Raw genomic sequence first — 16366 nt, 5'->3', positions numbered from 1 at the left:
ATTTTTCTTAGTTTTATTCAGATTCTCACTTTGAGAAACAAGTGTCGGACAGTCACACCATATGACTTTTGTCATGTTTGGTTGAAAATTCTGAAAGAATGAGTGATGAACTGTTTAAATGTTGAGTATGTTCACATAAAGCATGATGTTCTGCACTATATTGAGAAGGTGTTTGGCAAATATATTTTTTATTCATACATGTTTGACACTGAAGACAGCAAAACTGCCATGTCACGTCATCCACCCGGGTGCTGTTTCACAGTGAGGATGGTGTGTTGTGCAGTTTCCACCAGAGTTTTGCATGTAGAAAAAAAAAAAATCTGTAACACCACACGTATTTTTCATCCACTTAACAATTATGCACTACTTTGTGTTGGTCTATCACATAAAATCCCAATAAAATAAATTAAAGCTGTTGTTACATGACAAAATGTGTAAAGTAAAAGTTCAAGGTGTATGAATACTTTTGCAAAGCTGTATCATTCACATTTATTTATAAATGTTTTTTTCCCCTATAGGCTCTTCACTAATGCCCTGATGGTGACATCTAATATCAAGGGAGAAGACAAAGGTTTATAGAGCAATACAAGGTAAGCCCATATGTCATATCTCAACATTTGCTGAGATGGTTTTGTATGAATCCAGTATTGGTAGTGGAGACACAGGCTGCAGGTTGTCTTTGCATATTTCTAATTATTTGTCTTCTTCTTCTTCTTGTGCAGATGGAGCCATACATTTTGATGACACAGCCAGAGAGGACTTCATAAAGACACATGCTGGAGGAGAGGGATGCACAGCAGTCACCCAGGACTGATTATCCATTGTGGAGAATCTTGTCACAGTTTTGTATCATTTTTGTACATGTATTTTCTGTGTTAAGTATGCAGTAGTTGGTTCTGATTTGTAATTCTTCTCAAAACACATTGAGTTTATCACTTTAATTTTTATTGTGTTATATTTGTTGTTGTGCCACAGACCGAAGCAAGGTGGGCTGTGTAACTTTATGTATTTATTAGTATTTTACCAGCAGTATTAATTTCAACAGATACCAATAACTTTATTAGAATGACATGTTTGTGCCAGTGATTAAGAAAATAAAGATGGAAATAAATGAATGGGGATTGAATTGTGATTTATTGGTAAACCTGTGTATAACTGTAGTCCCATATGTTTACAGGAGGTGGAGGATCTGTTTCATGTTAATTTTCCTGTAGCTTCATCTGGCTCAGCAGCAGGTTTGAACTGGAAATGCATTACACCTTTGCATGCGTTTCCAGGTAATCTGCTGCTGAGAAAACCAAATGAAGCTATAGGAAAGTTAACTGGAACAGTCTGACACCTTCTGAAATGGGACTACAGTTATGCACAGAGTCTAGAAGCAGTATAAAAACAATGTCTAAAATTAGTTTAAATTTGATGCAAAAAAGACGTCGAAACGACCACATTTGGACGTCAAATAGCCCTCATGCGGCGGTCCTGTGGACGTTCAGTTGATGTCGGTTTAAATTTTGACGCAGAAAAGACGTCTATAATGACCACATTTGGACAACAAATAGCCCTTATACGGCGGTCCTGTGGACGTCAATACTGGACGTTCAGTAGACGTCGGAAAAAGACGTCGTCTGGAGTAACAGTCTGCACCTTCAGGGGACCAATATTAGACGTGCAAAAATGACTTAGAAAAGACGTCGTTTGGACGTCTCTTTGCTCAGTGGGATGATCTCACTTTAATTCCAACACATTGGACTTAATATTAAAAAAACTAAATGGATTAAGTAGCGAATTTCAGTGTATGTTGCTACCAGGTCTGAAGTCTGCAGGTAAATGAATAGAGTCGGTGAATAACAGAAAAGTGACTGTCATATACTTGTACAGTTACAGAGGATGAGGAGAGGAGCAGCAGAACAGCAGATGTTTCCTGCACAACCTTCACTTCATCTGGACTGAGTTGTTTCCAGTCTGCTGCTCATGGTCCCCTCGGACTGGTAAGTAATTGTCTAACTAATACTAATAATAGGCTATTACTAAAGGGACAGTTCACCCAAAATTCAAATTTCACTCCATCTACTCACCCTCATGTCAAGAGCTGTGAGAATTTTCAGAGTCCTTCGTTCCTTCTCTGAGTTACAGGGGGGTCCGCAAAAAATGAAATAAGTCTATATTTTAAGCTTGTTTGTAGCGGAAGCTCCCAGTGTCTCAGTTCACTGCTCTTCCACTGACCGGCGGAAAAATTTCTCATGTGGGGGCTTCAATACAAGAGGGACATTACAGACGAGCAGTATGGAGGTATTTGGATGTTTTTTGGTGTGTCTCTTTGGACGAAAAAAGTTGGTTGACAACCATTATATGGACAAATACTGCTGCGTGGACCCCCCCCCCCGTAACTCAGAGAAGGAGCAGAGGACTCTGAAAATTCCCACAGCTCAACATGAGGGTGAGTAGATAGGGAAATTTGAATTTTGGGCGAACTATCCCTATAATTCTAAACTGGAAACAACCTATTTTTTCCTGGCCATTGAAGAAAATAACATTAACTGATATGAGATGGAGTAGCATTAAATTCTACTAGGCACAACCTTCATTTCTGACCCTCTCTGTCTCTTTCCAGTCTGCTGAGATCAAGAACTGCACGGCAAGATGGTGTGATGCTGTTTTGGGGACTTCAAAATATCAACAACTTCACTTTATGTCTTACTTCAGCCTGGTAGGTAGTGCTCTTCATTCACATATAATTCCACCTGATACGAAGAGATGTCCTCATTGGTTTTGTGTTTAGGTTCACATGAGGTTTCTAAATTTCCCTGTAGGGACCAATAAAATATCTATATCTGTTTATGTAAACACTGATGTGTGCAGGGTAGATCACCGTTCAAGAACCTCCCCACATGACAAATATCCCAAAGTACTAGATGTGAAATATGACTGAATATTCTTTATGTCCAACTGTATTTTACACAGCCAAGGACCCACAGCAGTGCTTCACCTGTGAGATCATCATGCTGGAGAACCACAAGAGAGCAAAAGATGATGGGGAGTTCAGCACACAAACAGGTAGGAAAACAGACCAAGATCTACACCAAATGCAGTTTTGTTTCTAAATTTTTTCATACAGTAAAACCTATTTCAGATTAATTCAGTTTTATTTGTATAGCACCTCCCCCTACATAAGTAATGAACAAACTAGGAATTAAACACAAACACAGATACACACACATTGAGATGAAACAGCTAACGCTTTCAATACAGTTACAGATTACCGTATTACTGTTTACATTTTAATCATCACATCTCTGATGAATGTGTGTTATGTTCAAGTCAAAACTTAGATGGAAGGCGACAGCCCTGCTCTATAGAATTTTCCTTCCAACACTTTTTTACACCCAAGATAGTGACTATGGCCCCCCCTCATTTATCAAACTTGTGTAGGATCTGATGAAGAACAGTCAGCATATACCAGGTGTCAGGGGTTCAACTCCTCTCACTGGAGGACATTTCTCTGGCGTCTCTGTTCTATTCTGATTTGTACTGTTCTGACAATATTGATGAGCATCTATCTGCCAGACCACGCATTGTTTGTAATTCACCTCAGTTGCTCAAAATAAGTGGAATTCAATTTCCAACAAGTGCAGTGTAGCTGTTGTGCTCCGTCCACTAACATTTAAGAAAATAGAGAGGTCCTGAGTTTGGTTTTAAAAGAACACAGTAATGGAGAAAGTCATAAAATTAGTAGGTAAACTGTTTTAGGTGGATAAATATTAAAAGCCATCTATACTTGCAGAGTTGGAGATTTCCAACTGGCAGTCTGCTGGGGTTTTAAACTGTCTTTGATGTACTGCGTAGCCAGACCAGGAGCTGCTTTGTTGACCAAGAGTAGGTTTTTTGAATTGAAAACGACATGTAGCATGTTGATGTTACTGGTATTGAGTTTGGACTCCAGGTATTCACAGATCTGGGGTCTGTTTCACAAAGCAGGTTTAGTGAAAACTCTTGAGTCTGTTAACCCTGAAATGAGGCAAACTCTGGGTTTTCCGTTTCAGAAAGGGAGGTAACTCAAACCAGGTAAAGAGGAGTAACTCCAGCCCGTTTCACAAAGAGAGGTAACTGAAACTCAGAGTCAGTTACTATGGCAACCTCCAACGCACACGTGAACCTAACCTGGTTGGGAGCAGGTTTTCTCCAACTAACCCTGAGTTTCTCCTTTTTATCTGAAGCTGCAGACTGAAAGCAGCGGCTGACAGGACATGATGTTTTATTCTCCATGAGGATTTGTTTGATCGTTCCCGTTGTTCTGCACCCTCAGTTTATCTGAACAACCCTCACATGACACCACACAGACACTTCTCTCTCTCTTAATTTTTTTTTTTGTAGTGTGTGTGTTCACTCCACTGTGAGAAGTGGGAGGGGTGAGGCTTTTTTTTGCTGGTTACCATGGTGAATCCTGTTATCTTTGTTCCATTGATGAGGGCTTTTCATCTCCCCGTAACTCAGGGTCAAGTTACTCAGAGTTGAATGAACTAACTGTTATCACCTGTTCTGAAACACAAAACTCTGTATTCTGAGTTTAGGATTAGACTCAGAGTTTGTTGAACCTGCTTTGTGAAATGCACCCCTGCTGTCTTTGTTTCTCCTTGTTCATATGAATTAAGTTTTCTGCCATCTAGTGGTTACTTTTTTCCACGCGAGTGTATGCGTTCTATCTTTCATCAGGTGTAAAGCACAACTTAAATAGCCTATCTTTGCTAGTTTGAGACTGGTGCAGTGTGGCACAACTTAGGTTGGACATTAGAATGCAGCAAAGGATGCCAGAGCATTATTTGTACGCATTATTTAAATAATATAAAAAACTATTTTTTTTTTCTCCCCTCTTCTCTTCCCTACATGCACCAAGGAGCCAGCTGAATACTAGCAATTGGAAGGTGGACGTCTCTTCATCTGCTTCATCTGCTGCATGACTTCTGGTATAGAATCATTGACCTCTGTGATGTTTTAATTTTACTCGTTATTACATTGCATTGTGTAATTGTTTTGAACAACTGTTTGTGAACAGTAGTTTGTTCTACATTTAAAGCTGAATACATTACACAGGCAATGATGTTGTGTATTTTACTTTTAATTAAGTTGAGCTGAAAGTCTTATTGACCTATCAAATGCATTTATATTCCTCCATTATATTATATTTATGAGAAATGTAACAGTTTGATCTGAATCATTAAATAGTGCAGTAAGTATGTTTTATTGTAGTCATGTATTTGCATTTGAAATCTTTAAAGTAGCAGTTTTTCCTCCTGAAATAATGTCTTGTGGATGTTTAATAATTATGTCTTGAAAACGTTTTCTTTTTGTCGATGTTTGTGTGTCGATGTGTTTGATTTGTTTATAATTTCCTCCTGTGTTGTACACAAAAGGAGATGCCTTTGTTGCGTTTTTTGCTTTATATTTTATTATTATTTTATAATAATAAAAATAATTTAAAAAAAATAAAGCGTATTTTAATGACGTCCATATAACATCCAAGATAACACATCTACACAACGTCTAGAAAAGACATAATAAAAACGTTCATTCTGGCTCCTTAAATGACGTCTTCTGGAAGTTTGATAATTACATCCTGACAACGTATTTTAATGACGTCTGCATAACATCAACAATAAAACGTATATCCAACGTTCAGAAAAGACGTAATAAAAACCTTCATTCTGACTCCTCTGAAGACGTCTTCTGGATGTTCAATAATTATGTCCTGAAAACGTATTTTAATGACGTCTATATGACATCTAAAATACACATCTATTCAACGTCTAGAAAAGACGTAATAAAAACTTTCATTCTGGTTCCTCTAAAGACTTCTTTTGGATGTTCAATAATTACGTCTTTAAAACGTATTTTAATGACATCTAAAATACACATCTATTAAACGTCTAGAAAAGACGTAATAAAAACTTTCATTCTGGCTCCTCTGAAGAAGTCTTCTGGACGTTCAATAATTACGTCCCGAAAACGTATTTTAATGACGTCTAAATGACATCCACAATAAAACGTATATTCAACGTCTAGAAAAGACGTAATAAAAACTTTCATTCTGGCTCCTCTGAAGACGTCTTCTGGACGTTCGGAAAACACGTCTTTTTGACGTATTTTTGACCACTTTTTGCTCACTGGGTAGTAACAGAATCATGGGGATTGGTCAATTAAGCACTTTTTTTTCTCAACACAAAGTGACTCAGAACAAAATCAAATACAACACAGAATGTTTTAATTAACATTCAAATGACAGATAGACCCAGTTAGATAGTCTGGGGGTCAGATTGTAGGACCCGACAATTGTGACCATTTCGATCAAAAGTCCTCTTGTGTGTGGGGGGAGCCGACAAAGTGGAATGTGACTAAAATTGAATGTAACCAATAAAGAAGTGAGCTGACTGAGAGCACATAGCATAACAAAGCAGTGTGGCTACAGATCATGTTTGATCACGCAAGATTTCTGGCTTGGGGGACGGAATTCTAGGGTAAATCTTTGTGTGTGGTGTGCTCACAGTGTCTCACTCTTGGATTTATTATAATACACCATGGTCTCACTTTACCCCGCAGCATTTGTCTCACTTTACCCCAACACCCCCATTGTAGAAAAAACGACCTCTCTTAGAAATTCAGGCTAATTTTCAGCCAGCATCATCACATGGTTGTATGTGTTGGTAGTTCATCATCATGTATCATATACGTTTTTTAACATGAATCCGTTTGCTTTGGCACAACAGTTGATTAAGTTGACAGCAAGAAAATTTACTTTTACATGCAAAAATCATATTTTTGTGAAAAAAAACATGCTTTCCACAGCATCATGAGGTCCTCTTCTTCATGACCATGGGGAAATGGAAGGGGCTTGAAAACATAATGGTCAGATGACCATAAATGTGTTCCGTTTTCTAGATATAGGGGGTGTCTCACATTACCCGGTGTCTCACATTACCCCACTCTCCCCTACTTCCCATATACACTGACTTTCTCTCGACGTCTGCAGCATGTAAGTGTGTTGTCAGTGCAGTGTTGAGATGCAGAATCACATACAAACACGCAGTCAGAAATAAAGGTTGTTTTAATTCACACACTTGAAATACACGTTTCTCTGTTTTTCTAAGGTTCTAGGAGATGTGGATTTGATGATCGGCCCTTGGGTGCTCTGTGCTTCACAACTGCTCTTCAGAAACCTGTGGGTGACATCATAGAGGCCACGTCCATCTTTATTTACAGTCTTTTCATAGAGAATAGTCATTTGCTGCTGTATTATACTATACAGTAAGTGCCACAATCAGGCTGATGCTCATCACCACAATGTGGGTGATGCACGTATCAAGAGCTTTAACACCTGCCCTGCCAGACTTCAGCACAGACATGAATATCACAACATAACTGTGCGTTCACACCAAAAACTTCCAAAGCGTCAAAAACGCTCGAGGGTGGGCATCAGACAAAACACCTCCCAAAACGGCAAATATTTTCAGCCACTTTGGCCGCTTGTCACGTGACTGACGTCAAAGTTCGATCGCGCTGGTCATTGGGGAGCAGAAATACAAAAAAAAGAAAAAAAAAGGCAGCCGTTCTCTATTCTGACAGGTTGCCGCCGGTTGCCGCTGAACCGCGTCATAGCTAATTACCCTAAAGTTAAACCTGGCTCAACTTCTCGTCTGGTGACGCTTTGGACGCTTTGGACGCTTTGGAAGCTTTGGACGCTTTGGAAGCGCGCCGACGCCTGTTGACGCTTTGGACGCTCAGTGTCGCCGGGCTTTCATTGAAAATGAATTGACTTCCGGCGTTTTTGACGCTTTGGAAGCTTTTGGTGTGAACGCACAGTAAGAGGCAGTGATGACGATGAAGTCAGCTACAGGGATGAGGAACACACCAATCAACCCCACTAAGCTGTTGATTTTGGTGTTTCCACAGGCCAGCTCCACCAAGGCCATGTGCTCACAGAAACAGTGATTTATCACATTAGAGGCACAGAATGACAATGATCCTGCAAGAACCACAAAAGCTGTGATTAAGACGACATTCCTGAGCACAGGTACAATCATAAACCTGAGAAACTTCTGTGGTGCCATTTGCTCATGGTAGTATAGTGGCGTGCAGATGGCAAAGTAGCGGTCCAACGCCATCCACACTATTGTAGAATGAAATATTCCTATAAAGTGAAATAACTGCATCTGCACCAGACAGCCAATCAGAGAGATTCCCCTCCAGTCAAACAGGAAACTCAGCAACATGTTGGGGACAAAGAACAGTGGGAGGCACAGTTCCATAAACGCCATGCCGGCCATGAAAAATAAATTTCTTTGCTCAATGCTTTGGTTGGGTTTAGGCAATGAAGAAAGGAGTTGGTTAAGTTTAGTAAATAGACCGTTCGGGGGTGTTTCGGAATGGAGGGTTTCCCCCAATAGCCCTTTCGGAATAGCGGGGTAGAAAAAATAGGACAACTCGCTACTACGAAGAATGGAAGTCTATTTTCGGAAAGGCGCGGTGTAACCAGACAGAGCATCATGTCCTCTTTCTTTATTGATATCTCCCCTTTTCAGATACGGAAATGACTCATTTTGATTTATGTTCGAAAACTGTTTTGTGTGTGTTTTGTTAATGTGCCGGCTGAATGTTGAGTGTAAGGGAAGTCAGGAAAAAGAGACTGGCTGTTACTTTACTAATAAACCCTTTTGAACTTCATCTGTCTTTATGTCCTGAGCTTGGGTCCCTCAGTCTGCCCTCACACATTCTAGACTACCAGCATCACAGGCCAAAATAAATACTTTGTTGGACATAATCCTCCCCTCTCTTTACATTCTCATAGACTAGAAAATAGAAAATTCTTGTTTGCTGCTGTGTTATTTAAATCTGCTTTCCAGAACATAAAGAGTGGGGCACAGTGAAGATGAAGCTACAGTCAGTGTTTTCAGGATGTGCTTTCGTATTTCTGTGGTTCTGACACCATAGATGATCGGGTTGAAGCAGCTTGGGAACAGCAGGTACATGGTGCTGAAGAAAACCCTGCTGGCAGAGGGGAGAACACTTCTTATCCGATAAGATAGGAAAGCAATAAGTGCCAGAATCAGGCTGATGCTCATCACCACAATGTGGGTGATGCACGTATCAAGAGCTTTAACACCTGCCCTGCCAGACTTCAGCACAGACCGGAATATCACAACATAAGAGGCAGTGATGACGATGAAGTCAGCTACAGGGATGAGGAACACAGCCATCAGCCCCACTAAATTGTTGATTTTGATATTTCCACAGGCCAGCTCCACCAAGGCCATGTGCTCACAGAAACAGTGATTTATCACATTAGTGGCACAGAATGACAATGATCCTGCAAGAACCACAAAAACTGTGATTATGACGACATTCCTGAGCACAGGTACAATCATAAACCTGAGAAACTTCTGTGGTGCCATTTGCTCATGGTAGTAGAGTGGCGTGCAGATGGCGAAATAGCGGTCCAACGCCATCCACAGCAGTAAGGTGGACTGAAATGTTCCTATAAAGTGAATGAAGTGCATCTGCACCAGACAGCCAATCAGAGAGATTCCCCTCCAGTCAAACAGGAAACTCAGCAACATGTTGGGGACAAAGACCAGCGGGAGGCTCAGATCCACGCACGCCATGCTGCCGATGAGGATGTACATCGGGGAGTGGAGGCTTCTCTGTGAGATGATGACGTAAAGCAGCAGGGAGTTGGCCGACAGTGACAAAACGAACATGATGGAGAACGGGATGAAGAGGACGGGCCTCAGAGCTCCCAGTTCACTGAAACCATGAAGGATGAAGTGTTTGTGTGAGGAGACGTTGTCCATCCTCCTCTCCTCTTCCAACCTCCTCATCCAGGGTTTTAGTTCAGTCAACCTGAGAACAGAGACACATTCATTTATTCACAACAGCAAATATATTTTTTGAACCTGCTTTCCCTTTGCATGCATCTACTCAAGAAAAGACTGTTGCTGTGTCTCAGTTGGAATACTTGCATACTTACACTTACTATTTTGAGTAGCCTATGTAAGTGCGTTCACACTGACAAGTATGACAAAATGCAGTGTACTGTAAGTACCCAGATGGTGCACTCATAACAGTCAATACATTGAGTGTGGAACGATGGACAATTCCCACCCTCACAGAAATAGTAATGTTTGTTCAATAATTGGTTTTATAGACCTTACAAACATCAGATTAGTCTAAACGGGGATATAGTGACGTGAAAAACGTGATACTGTATAGAGATAAACTCTCGTTCATCACTATTGTTCTCATTAAAATCACATGCTGGTTTTCTACCCAGAAGTATTTATAAACAACAAGGCAATTCCCTCTATAGGATATTTTTTAAGTTATTTGAAGTTTTCTGTTTGTTGCGAATTCGCTACGTTCGGCCATAATGGCTACATGTAAACAATTCTGTATATTTAGATGGCTTTCAGCAGTCACACACATTTTCTATACAGTTCTAGTAACTTTTTATAATCATTATAAAATTTGCATACTGCTGACAGCTGTCTGCGTGAGAGTAGAGACAGTGATGAAGACTATGTAGAGTGGAAGACAGTGCAACAGAACTCAGCAAAAGAAGTCCCAGTTTGGCAAGATGCTCTTCCTGAGGCCCATGCAATCAGACTGCCCAATACTTTAGAGACTTTTTTGATACAGAGCTTCTAAACAGTAGGTCATGATTAATGATGCCATGATGACGTTTTGAATATCTGTTTGACACATTGTCATGAAACTGGATTATAATTTAAATAGTATGTTTGCATAATAATAAAATGAATTACATGCCTGAGATAGGAGATGTGTTTTAATTAGTTCATCCATTAATGCCTGTTGCCTAATTTGCATCATACCCAAATTTATATCTATTCTATGTACTACAGCCAAATGAACAAATTCCATTTAATTTAGAATCTGCTTGAAAGCAAAAACACAAATAACCCATTTTTAACATAATCACATATAAATTCAGGCGTCAAGGGGTTATGATTATGGATTATTTTCGGCAACTGAAACAGTATGCTAAGTTTAAGGAAGGATCATGTTCAAGGTTATTAAAGTAAGGCACAGGAAAACATTATATGGTACTGAATATCAGGACAAACCAGTGTTTAGATTTAATATCAATGTCCTTTTTGAATCAATTAAGGGACTGAATGCCACAAGATTTGCTTGACCTCACTGAGCAATAAAACAGTAGACACAAAATTATATCAGTTCTACTGTCAGAATTTCCTTTTCTGAGATCTAAGTTAGGTCCCCGAGTACCTTGGTCATTCAAGTGTCCGATACATGTTAACTCAGGCTCAGGTTATTTTAAGGTTTTCCATATTCAGCAGATTGTTCTGCTGACTGTGTGTGTTTTAAGTGTGTGTTTCTGCACACTGTGATACTACTCCTGATCCGTCTGTGAAGAACATAGTGTGTCTGTCATAGTTAAGGGATCACTTGTTTCTCCATGCTATTGATAGCTATTGAATTTAGATGCAATTATTATATAAGAGAGACCTGAAGAAAAACAGAGGGAGCTCAACTTTCCTTAGGCTGTCGGCTGATTTCTGATTCTAGAAATAAAAGAGCACAGGTCTCAAAATAAGAACACCCATCACAATACCATCACTGTAAAAGATCTAAAACAGTTTGAGGTAAAACAATCTCAACAATCAGGCTGTGTAATATAAGATTTTATAAAGAGCTCAGTTTTTTGTGGGAAGCTGCTGGTACTGTCTGTAGTATAGAAATCAACTGCTTCTACTTGCCTGCAGGATATTGATATCAGCTTCTGACTTCATCCACTCTTCTGAACCACTGACTCAGGACTTTAGTCTTCTCCATCTGATGCTGTCATTGGCTGCTGAGTCTAGCACCTCATCAGTCAAGTTGGTGTAAGACTGAAAATCCCAGAAAGCAGCAAGAATAATACAATCCACTTTTAAAGCTCAGGTTAAATGTATTAGGAGCAAAAGTTTTAGTTTTTTAAATATGTTCCCCCAAGAGAACCACAAAGTTACTAAATCAATATCAGTTATTGTTATATTATTAAACGGCTCTATAGAGGGACGTCACGGTATTCGGAAGTCGCAGAGTGGCAAAAAGACGAGTGGCAGAGCCGCCAAAATTTAAAATCGAGCGATTTTCTCCAAGCCCATACAATTCTGATATGTCTAACTTTGTCAGCATGTAGTACAACATGCATGACCTAACAGAATTGCAAGAAATCTTGAGGCTACCTCCTACTTTGACTGAGTTACATTCAAGAACCAACTGTTTTCAATGACAGAAAGTACATTAACTCGAGCGGTTATTTTTTTTGATCGATCAGCTGTGTTTACCGTTTCAGGTGTCATAGTTATGATGGTTAGACAGGTGAATTAGTCCTCTAATACACCCTAAAGTTTGACATGTCAGAGTTTTTCAGTATAGAAGCAACTCAGGTTTAAGTGTCCAGAGTCACTGTCGAACGAAAGTGACAGCTGTAGTTTCATCCGTCTGCACATTAACAATGAGCATTTCTGTCACCCTGCCGGTACCGCGGTGACACGGTGTGTGTTACAGGATTGATTAAAACACACAACGTAAACAATGTGACTGTATGTGGATACTGCAGGAGGAGGGCAGAGACCAGTGGTTCATTTTGGTTTCTGTTTAAATCTAATTGCTGATTGAATAAATTAATTTTGAAATGATTGGATGAGCAGCCACGCACATTCAGTAAGGCAGGTGCTGGACTCAGAAAACAAATTACCAGAATACCATGGTAAAAGATCTAAAGTCGCCACCACAGACAGACTGTAACGAAACCACATGGGCGATCCATCGTCTTCAGCATCATGTGACCACAAAATGAAGTCAGGTCAGGTCAAGAGTGTAGGATTAGTGAATGTCAATGCAAAACATGGCATTTCCTGATTTCCACAAAGGAGTATGGCTGAATATTATGGTGTCTAAGGGAAAAGCACAGCAAATCTTAAAGTTAGACAGCGCCCTGCTGTTCAAGAGTGTCACAGGGTTTCCTCCTCAGGTCAGTGAGGGGTCTTTGGTTATGTTCATGTCCACCTGCCTGCACGCTAATAAATGGCTGCTGCCTGCTAGCACTCCTGGTCGACATTTTTCACCTCCTTTCCCACACAGTCTGACGACACGACAAATATGAACATGTGGAGGCATTCAGGGTGGGGCTCTTATCATGTCCAGAAATTCTGAAGCAGTTTGGATGAGTATGTGAAAGTGAGAGCTGTTGTTATGGCGAATCATCACCATGCCAAATGATGTACAGACACGCTTTTAATAACTTTGCATGGTTTGCATCACCACCATCTCAAGTAGAGGTTCACCAAATATGAAATCGATCAGACAAAATCTCTAGGAGAAGTTCGTTCAAATCAAAATGGGCGACAGTTTAGACCAGGGATTCCTAAACTGTGGTGCGCGCACCCCTGTGGTGCACTAGCTACCGCTAGGGGGTGCGTGTCATGAAAAGGGTAAAGGCGGCAGTATAGTGTATTTTTACTAATACAGGGTTTTCCCTGCCTATCTAAGGCAAAAGTGGGCTGGCCGGTGATTATGGCTGCCGCCTTGGGTATGGGGGGGCCATTCAGATTTAGTGGCTGTGTCCACCAAACGCGTTTTTAGCGCTGACAGCGCTTAGCGCTCTCTCTCTCTCTCCCTCGTCAGAATGCCGCTGTTGCTAGGTTACAAAACGAGTCCTCTGACACTTCCTGTTCCTGCCTTGTTTAATGTAAACACTACAACGAGTGTCAGAAATACACAATAGCATTAGCGGCAGCTTTTGACATGGACCCTGAGGCAGTGGCGCCGCCAGCCGGAATCCTGTACGCACTGTGCGTACAATTTTTTTCATAGGTGAAAAAAAAAGAAGCAATTTTGTTTATTTTGAGGGGGTGTGATAAAGATGCTTGTTGTTTGTAACAGGCTAAACGTGCTGAGTTCATTGATTGTTAAACCAATCACTGAAGCCTAACGTAAAAGCCAGTGATTGTCGTTTATGTCATCTGTCACTTTTTGATTTCTGGCGCCTATTACACTACCGCTATGTGATGATTACGCCTGGTCCAGTATAGAAATGTCAAAAAGACAGTTGAGCCTTTTCCAGGCATTTGAAAAAAAAGAGATCCAAACCCACGATCACAAACACGCAGCAGAGCAGCGATAATGAAGGTCTCTCCTCTCTAGCTCCAAACTCATTCGTCTGCACTGCGATTATGGACTCATAGGCGCCGATTCCAGGTTGAGCACCCACTGGGGGAGCCTCGGCCCATCAGCTGTGTGTCTGTGGGTATGTGTAACCCGTATGTGTGTGTAGCCTGTGTGAATGTGTGTGTTAATATCTCACGCGCTCTGTTAAGATGAATAAACACAAACCGCTGCAGAGCGCGAGCCTGGCACCGAGGTGCGCGCTCTGGCGCATCTGGCACAATCCGACGTCTATGTTAAGCACACGTTGTTATTGATATTGTAGCGTCCGAGCCGATGTAACTACAACAACATAACACAAACTTATCTGACAGCTCTCACTTCTTCCTCTGCTCGTCCTCACTCACACACACAGGTCTTCCTCACACTCACCCTGGCCCCTCAGTTTCTCATCCAACCATACGCTACCTGCCCGTACACATTCACAGTCAGTCAGAAATCACAAACATCATAACAACAATTGCTACGTGGCATGATAAGCACACCAGTGTTTGTAGAGCGTGGTGTGCGACCCCCCCCCCCGAAAAAAAACATTGTTGTAGCCTATTTGCCGTTTCTGTGCGTACATTGAAATTGAATCCTGGCGGCGCCACTGCCCTGAGGTCGGCCTACAGGGGCGGATCTAGGTTCATGGGAGATCTGAGGCTTAGCCCAGAGGGAGGAAAGACAAAGATCTTCCCTTTTCTTTTTTTTGTCTTTGACTGTGATAGGCCTACTGGAAGTTTCAACATAGCAACTTTAGGTAGACAAAAGCATTGTCCTGAAGGATCCACAAACAGGTGTTACATCATAAAAAAAGAAAATATAAAACATGATCATAAGCTAATCATAAACTACTCAAATAAAAATGATATGGCAGTGCATGTAATCCTGATTGACATCAGCCTCCCTACCCACAGCATTACGCTTAAAAAAAAGGAAAGAATCTGAATTTAAACTCAATTTGTCTGACTTACATTTACACAACTCACATAAAGTTAGGGATATTTGATAAGAATAAAAAAGTTCATGCTACAGTGATATTCTATCATGAGGCCTTTTAAGTAGAAGGATGTAATGGTAATTTCTTTATCTCAAACAAAAGCTAACAACAGTGGTGGTTATAGCACAAAAAAAATCTCAATGTCTCAATAAATGTAAATGTTTTCTTGGTCTCATGATGTCAACATTTGAACATGGTGGAGAGGAGAGGGAGAGAGAAGAGGACTATACAAATTGTAATTGAACCAGAACATTACAACTGAACCACTAAATCAGACGGTGCTTGTGATTTTTGTACTGTAGTTAATCACCTTGTTAGAGAACAGCATGTTATTCAATAAGGACTGAAACATTGAACAATTGGACATGTGCATTCAAAAGTTTAGAGGAGGTTAAATTAAGTTCACCTGTAAAGGTTATAGGGCATTTTTGGTGCATTTTGAAATTTAACCCAAAACTTTTTGTGAGTAGTTCATCTCATATAACGCATAGATCTATGCTTTTGATGTGATATGCAGCCTGCCTGGCTCCATACAGCAGCCTGGCATCTGGCATAGTGGAGTCAGGCTGCATCTGACAGCTCAGTATGACGTAGGCTACAGCCAACGGCCTTTATGGGAGGCAGGCTTTTATCTGAGGGAAGCCTTTATTTCTAAATCCCTCCTTTTATTTTTACACATAGCGACCAAGCTCATCGTTCATTAGCTCATCTTCATCTTCTTCACGTGCTTTTCTCCTCGCTGCACTGTCGGACCTGGGTCTCTGTCTCCATTACGCTGTATCGCTTCAATCCCATTCAAGACGCATTTTTACAGCGTGCGCTGCGGTCCGTCTTCGTCCATGAATCTATTATAATACATCCATTCTCGGTCCCGAGCAGGCTCCAGACACAGAGCAGAGACCCAGGTCCGACAATGGAAAGCTGTCCCTCTCTGAAGCAGAGGATTAGGCCAGCTTCACTCCCGTCAGTCTACAGTCCACACATGAGTTTTTTTTTTTTGTTTTTTTTTTACCCGGCTTGTATTTAGGGCCAGCCTTTTTTTTTGTTCGTGTAATGATTGAATACCGGCCATTATTTGATGAAATGCGGTATGCTATTGTAACTTCAAATCACACTGATAAGTGTGCGTCTCTCTCACCCTCCCAATAA

At 40.7% G+C, this 16366-nt stretch overlaps 1 protein-coding gene, 1 long non-coding RNA gene and 1 pseudogene across 4 annotated transcripts in view; 1 reads left to right on the top strand and 2 right to left on the bottom strand.

Annotated features, from left to right (window-relative positions):
* Nucleotides 1-1805: 1805 nt before the first annotated feature.
* Nucleotides 1806-5112, top strand: LOC146976104 (uncharacterized). 2 transcript variants are annotated; one of them, XR_015037376.1, is made up of 4 exons: nt 1806-1985; nt 2609-2704; nt 2959-3051; nt 4889-5112. It is a non-coding gene; the product is annotated as an uncharacterized LOC146976104 (long non-coding RNA). The 2 variants fall into 2 exon arrangements; XR_015037375.1 differs by lacking the exon at nt 4889-5112 and having other exon boundaries at nt 2959-3245.
* A 2174-nt stretch (nt 5113-7286) lies between these two features.
* Nucleotides 7287-8312, bottom strand: LOC146976103 (olfactory receptor 52N2-like). The gene is made up of 2 exons (XM_085796683.1): nt 7843-8312; nt 7287-7407 (listed from the first exon to the last, which is right to left on the bottom strand). The coding sequence occupies exons 1-2, from the start codon at nt 8310-8312 to the stop codon at nt 7287-7289; spliced, it is 591 nt and encodes a 196-aa protein (XP_085652809.1).
* A 559-nt stretch (nt 8313-8871) lies between these two features.
* The window catches only part of LOC146976101 (olfactory receptor 52E4-like), a 19465-nt pseudogene continuing 11970 nt past the window's right edge, over nt 8872-16366 (bottom strand). Inside the window, exon 2 of the transcript XR_015037509.1 lies at nt 8872-9885. The product of XR_015037509.1 is annotated as an olfactory receptor 52E4-like (transcript). The remainder of the gene's footprint in view (nt 9886-16366) is intronic.

Source organism: Trachurus japonicus, chromosome 13 (assembly GCF_045865225.1).
Source record: "Trachurus japonicus isolate A0001 chromosome 13, Traja_1.0".
Taxonomy (NCBI): domain Eukaryota; kingdom Metazoa; phylum Chordata; class Actinopteri; order Carangiformes; family Carangidae; genus Trachurus; species Trachurus japonicus.
This window is presented reverse-complemented; position numbering and strand designations above follow the sequence as displayed.

What these genes read in the sequence shown, in the direction of transcription:
- LOC146976103 (XM_085796683.1), bottom strand. Translation starts at nt 8,312, where the DNA reads ATGGCCGGCATGGCGTTTATGGAACTGTGCCTCCCACTGTTCTTTGTC. An exon ending in ATCACTGCCTCTTACTGTGC is followed by an intron (nt 7,408 to 7,842) that starts GTTCACACCAAA and finishes GTGAACGCACAG; the next exon opens with TTATGTTGTGATATTCATGT.